At 39.2% G+C, this 6000-nt stretch overlaps 1 protein-coding gene across 6 annotated transcripts in view; it reads right to left on the reverse strand.

Annotated features, from left to right (window-relative positions):
* Positions 1–6000, reverse strand: part of SOX6 (SRY-box 6) — a 489331-nt gene that overhangs the window by 22028 nt on the left and 461303 nt on the right. For 4 of the 6 annotated variants that reach the window (XM_019519647.1, XM_019519646.1, XM_019519643.1 and 1 more), the window contains exons 13-14: positions 3758–3991; positions 1121–1337 (exon numbers count right to left, since the gene is read on the reverse strand). In XM_019519647.1, coding sequence (XP_019375192.1) covers positions 1121–1337; positions 3758–3991 — 451 coding nt within the window. The remainder of the gene's footprint in view (positions 1–1120; positions 1338–3757; positions 3992–6000) is intronic. The other 2 variants (XM_019519644.1, XM_019519645.1) reach the window with 1 other exon arrangement.

The following is a 6000-nucleotide window of genomic DNA, read 5'->3' on the forward strand; positions in this document are numbered from 1 at the left end:
TATAAAATATCATCATATTTCAGGGTATCAGAAACACTTCTGGACACTGATTGAAGAAAAAAACCCACATTGTTGCATCCTGTACCACAAAATAATTGACTGGAACAGGAGTTCTGCATCCCAAGCCAAAAATGAGGGCGCACAACCAACGTCAAGGTCAATTATCTGGTAGTAAAGCACACAACAACAGGAGACTATTGTGATTAGAGAAATAAGCAGAACATTGTGAATTTGGAAGGGCTGGCAGTGCACACAGATTTTAGGTTCTTTTTAAACCACCAGAAACATTGTGTGCGGGCACTCAGCCTTACAGATTAATTCAGAAGAAATGGAAAAGATAAATCAGCTGTGCTGCAATTGTTTCAGTAGGCTTTTTATCCTGCGCCTGGAGAACTTCCATACGACTGCATCCTCTTCAAAAAGTCAGCAAGAAATGATTAAAGAAATATTATTAACTAACACAAATAATTAAAAATGTAGTAGGATCATTTAGTGCCATATATTTTGATCTGGAAACCTGCTTAAATGATCCATTTACTGCTAACTGCTTCTCAAGACTCATTTCTTCCAAAAGGATTGTACATCACAAAACAAAAAAATACATGGAAAATCCCAGACCAGTGATGCTTAGTCTCCAGCCTAAGGGAGATATATGAATAATTCACTCAGGTGTTGGCACAATGTGAGCACTACTAGCCTTGTTCTCTCTTCCTTCCCCCATCCCCTCCTGCAAATCTTTTGTTTTCTTTACCTTTGTCCTTTCCCAGTTGAAGCCTTTACCATGTTTTCCCATTGTTCTTGTCTTAAGCCAGGGATTGATTCTGGAAACCATCACTATTGATGGCAGGACTCACATAGGGCCTGATCCAACACCCACTGAGGCCAATAGAGAAAAAAACCTGTTGAGTCTATTCAGCTCTAGGATCAAACTTATGGTCAACTGAACTCTAATGTATGCAGTTAGTAGCTCTCTTCTCAGTAGCACACTTTTCAGTATTTTATTAATAAGATTTTGGACCTTAACTTGTAAACTGTTCTGGGAAGGAACTGTCTATTTGTTTCAAAATATCATACCCTGTTATAGTTCTGCCTTGAAAGCAGTAGCGACAATAATGCTTACCCTACAGTAAAAAACTGCCTCATCTCCTGTCTTCGAGATCTCATCAGTTGCTTATATTCTCCAATACGCAGTTTCTTGCCATCAACAATGCAGGTACGTTTTGGTCGGGGTTTGTATTTGTAGTTAGGATACTTCTCTAGATGGATTTTACTTAGCCGTGCCTGCTCTTCATAGTAAGGTTGTTTCTCTTGATTAGACATGGACTTCCAGCGAGAGCCTATATTAAAAAAATATCAACAAATGTTCAAGCCAGGCTGGCTTCACTCTATTCACATACATTTCGAAGCATCCTTTCTTGCCACTCTACTTAACGCATTGACAACCATTTACAGCAAGCGTCTGTGACAAAGACATTCAAAATTCTGGATGCAATTCTTGACACACATCTTAAAGGAATTTGGCTTCCAGAAATGCCTGAGAACCCACCTTCTGAAAATCTAGTTTAGTAAAGGTGCCTCAAGTTGGGCACCCAAAATCTGAGGCACCTGAAATAATGAGTTACTTTTGCAAATCTGTAGTACTGTTCCTCCTTTATCCTTTGAAATAGTGACCTTTGGACTGTGAATAATTCTATGATCTATGTATTAACATGCCTGTTAATATATTCAAGATGGGTCTACAGCCATTCAAGTTGATCTCAGAAGCTTAGCTCACTGCCAGTGAATGTTTCTCTCATGTTATATAAAAATCTACCCCATAAATTTCTAACAGTGGATGTTCTGCAACTTAGCAAGGAAAACTTATCAAAACCTTGCATAGTCTCAAAATTACAAATAATCCTTTGCTATCTGGGTGTCTTTAATTTAGTTACACTTGGCATATTATTGGCACCCTCCCATATTTTAAATCCTATTATACATATTATCTCCAAGCCAGATGTAATAAATGTATTGAACTACATTTAGAAAGTTATATTTAAAAAAATGGAAAGCACATTTGTGATTATATACACCACTTTAGGTATTGTAAACTTTCATTGAAAGCTGCACCAAAAAAACTAGTAAAAATTTAATTCAGTTTATACAGGAAGAGGAAAAAGTATTCAGATCCCTTGTATTGTTTATAAAGAACTATCTAAACACTTGAAGAGAGACAGAGGGTTTTTTTGGGTGGGGGGTAAAGAAATGCAGAAAGTAGCTTTTTGGTGACTTTCAAATGGATAAAACGATTACAGCTGTGGTAAACGTGGGTGGAAGCTATTCTTTTACCAAGATTTTTCATACATCAACAAATGGAAAAGTTGTATAAATATTATCCGTAGCTAGCAGTACTCTGTGTCAGTTCTAATATTTCAGCCTCTTTTCTCATTGTCCTGGAAAAGTTGCACAGACATTATGTGGATATAGACTTATTTGTGGCAGAGCAGATCCTGACAGGTTAATTCCATGGTTAACAAACACATGACTGCTGGCACTTCTGAAATATTTATGTTGAAAGTTTACATTTTAATGAATACAGTTACTATACTCCTAATAGTTTTTTCACAGAATGCACACAAATAATATAGATTCCCTACAGCTGCCAACATTGAAACAGTACAGGTTTTATACAAAACTGAAAGGCTATTCATATAACTTACTTAAAATGGTAGACAAATATGAGAACTACTAAGTATGATTCTGGAAGTTTTAGGACAGAGTAACATTCATTTCTAGAACGTATTTTCATCTCTGATAAAAATAATAAATGCATATTTGAGAAACTGCTTTCTTAAGAATACCTTGCAGCTCTGAAGTTTACAAAAAATGTTTACAGATTAAACTTGTTTCTTACTACTACATATTATAAGTTACTTTTAAAGTCCATCTGTCACTTCAAAGATGCAGAGAACCTACAGTTCTTAATATTTCATTCTCACCTATGTTTCTAATTCTCCAGAGAGGTCTCAGAGACTAAAAATGTCTACAAAATGCATCAAATTTATTGCACAGAGTTAAAACATGTATGGTATACCAGATATATTCAAAATTAAATATTATTTGTGATTTTTTAAAATTAAGCAATACTTTAATCTTGTAATGTTTCCTTTCAGCATTTCTAACATGACTATATTTGAGTACAACATCACCTTATATTACAGGAGATATATTCTCAATAATATTATTAAGTGCTCTGAAACTTGATAACTGCTTCTACTCTCTAGCCACTGTCTGGCATGCATTTTGATCTTGTGTGTTTATTAATTTAGAAATATTTCCCAAAATATTGATGTTGCCATACGAAATACAGTCTTCATTTGCATGGATTTTACACTCTTAAGCTCAATTGATTTCTGCTCTGATCTTGCAATGGGACAGTATTCCAAGATCCATTGTACCAATTCATTGGGAAAAAAAGGAGGGGGGGGTTGTTGAACACTGCTAAGTCTTTAGAACATGAGGACCCACAATCTCTCATTTGCATATATCTAATCTACATTACTATAAGTAAAAACCTCCCAAACATAAGACTATACCCTGACAAGCATAACTGGGATAGTCTTACAATACTAACCTCTATCACCATAAATTCACCTTTCATCTCCAAAACCAACTAACTTCTACCAACCACTCCTATTACATTTGAGATTTCTAAGCCACTGCTGATTTTGACTCAGTTGTAAAACTAATTACAGTATACTTAGTGTCTTGTACTTACCTAGGATTTTGCTAATGTTGGAGTTATGCATGTCAGGAAAAGCTTGGAGAATTTTTCGACGTTCATCCTTCGCCCAAACCATGAAAGCATTCATTGGTCGTTTGATATGCGGTTCGCTACTGGCTCGGCCCCGTGAATCTCTGTAGACTCGCGCTTCAGCCACAGTGGCACCTCCTGTTGGCCAACAATAATACTGCTGTAGTTTAGCTGCAGAGCCATTCATTGCTTTACTTCCTGTAATATCAGGGCAGGAAGAAACAAGATGGATGCAAAACATTATTATTCGGATTATGAAACAGGTTCCTATGCCTTTTCCTTTTTAGGTTCCTGTTCTCCCTCTCTCTCCTTTCCTGCTTCCAGATCTATAAGGGGGATAAAGGAGATGTAATGATTCCCATGTCACCAGTCAAGCCCATAATACTTGCATGAACCAACAAACTGTTTGTACTGATGAAGGTACAAAGACTAGTGTAGTAGCTGGAGGTTTGTAATTGTAGCAACTCTTTATTAATACAGTACTTACAGCTATTTACAGTTTGAGGTTAACAGTTTTGTTCTTGCCCTTGCAAGGGTCTTGCAGCTGATCGTCCCTGCTCCCTGGCCCTGAAGTTCCAGATGACCTCACCCAGAGTCTTATGGGATGACACACTTCCTGGATACGTTTGTGTATCCAGGAGGACTTACTCTGTCACAGCTAGCATCAGTTTCAGTTCTGCATTTTAACAGAAAATGCAAGGTCACAAAAGTTACGTAAGACAACCAAAAATGATAGAGAACGGACCCCACATGTATGGCACAACATCTCTGCTGCTTGTGGAGTGGAACACTTGCCAAACATTTCATAAAATATTCAGCATATCTTTAGTCTGCTGAGGAAGGTTCAGCATCTCGCAGGTTTAGACCAGATATCTGTACTACAGCTGTCAGGTCTCAACAAGACCATGTACTAATGCTAGCTCTTTAGGTTAGCACAACTAGCACTCCAGGTTCTCTATTCCTACAGTGCCTTACTGACTTCTCATCAGGAGAATGTTTTTGTAGAGGTGGAACAAAATCTTGAAGCAGCTTCTACAACTCCTATGAACTGTGCTCAGGTCAGATTGGGGGGTGGGGGGGAAGAGGCTGTGCAATACATGTGCAGTGAGCTCTCTGAGCTCATCATATGTCAGCAAAACTCCCACCAGAGCTCTTGCAGATGCCATGAGCTCTGAGCTCACCAACTGACTGGCAAGAGCTCTGCCTGGAGCCCCTGATTTCATGAGGCTCTGGAATTGAGGGAGTGGGTGCTGCTCCCCTTCTTTTCCCTGCTGCCAAATTCAGTGGCAGGTGGTAGGGCAAAGAAAGGGAAGACAAATGATGATGGCACTCACCCCCTCAGAGAACTCACAGCATGCATGCCATACTTCTAAAAGAAGTGGGGCTGCACCCACCTTGTTGCAATCCTGGATGCTCCCATGCATGGGGTCCACCCTGGGGGGACATGGAAGGAGAGCCTGGGGAGCTGTTGTGAGCAGGAAGATATTCAAGAATACTTTTGTGCAAACTGAAGCCCAGAGCAACTGCCCCTCCTGACCCTCGATATCTGTGCTTGTGATCCTTATGTCCTACTTTTATCTACCTCCAATTTATTTGTGCAGACCTTTAAGCCGAATTGGACTTCACTACATACCTTAGAGTTCACCCAAATGAACATAAGGTGGTAGAGCTGATTGATATAACAGAGATCTCTGAGACTGACAAACTAGTGCCTTTGCCCTAAAGCTTCTAAAATCATAACTATAATGCACATTTTTAGGCTTGAACAGAGAGGGAGAAAGGGTGGCATAGTGGGGGAGGAACACAATTGATTTTAGACCCCTGACACACTACAGTCATACTATCAAGAAACTTGGTAAAATAAAAATGCTGCCTATATCAGTGGCATTACTGGGGGGTGAGGAGGCAATAGGGGCAATGGCCTCAGGTGCCATCTAGTGCTTCTGCTTTGCTCCAGGTGTTGGCCCCAGTTTCTGGCCTTGATGACCCCCCAGGGGTATTTGTGATTGGGAGCCTGCTTATTGATGTGATGCTTGCTTTGACTAGGAGACAGAGGGAGACTTCTAGACCCAGTCAGTTAAGTCTGATATTACATCCAACCAGGTTTATCTTAAACCAGTTTCAGCCATTTTGAGAGTGGTTTATGTGCACTGAACTTCTGTTCTGTTACAGGTTTAAACCAGTTTTGGATCACTTAAACTGGTTTA

Source organism: Gavialis gangeticus, unplaced genomic scaffold (assembly GCF_001723915.1).
Source record: "Gavialis gangeticus isolate Ggan-Ray unplaced genomic scaffold, GavGan_comp1, whole genome shotgun sequence".
Classification (NCBI taxonomy): Eukaryota; Metazoa; Chordata; order Crocodylia; family Gavialidae; genus Gavialis; species Gavialis gangeticus.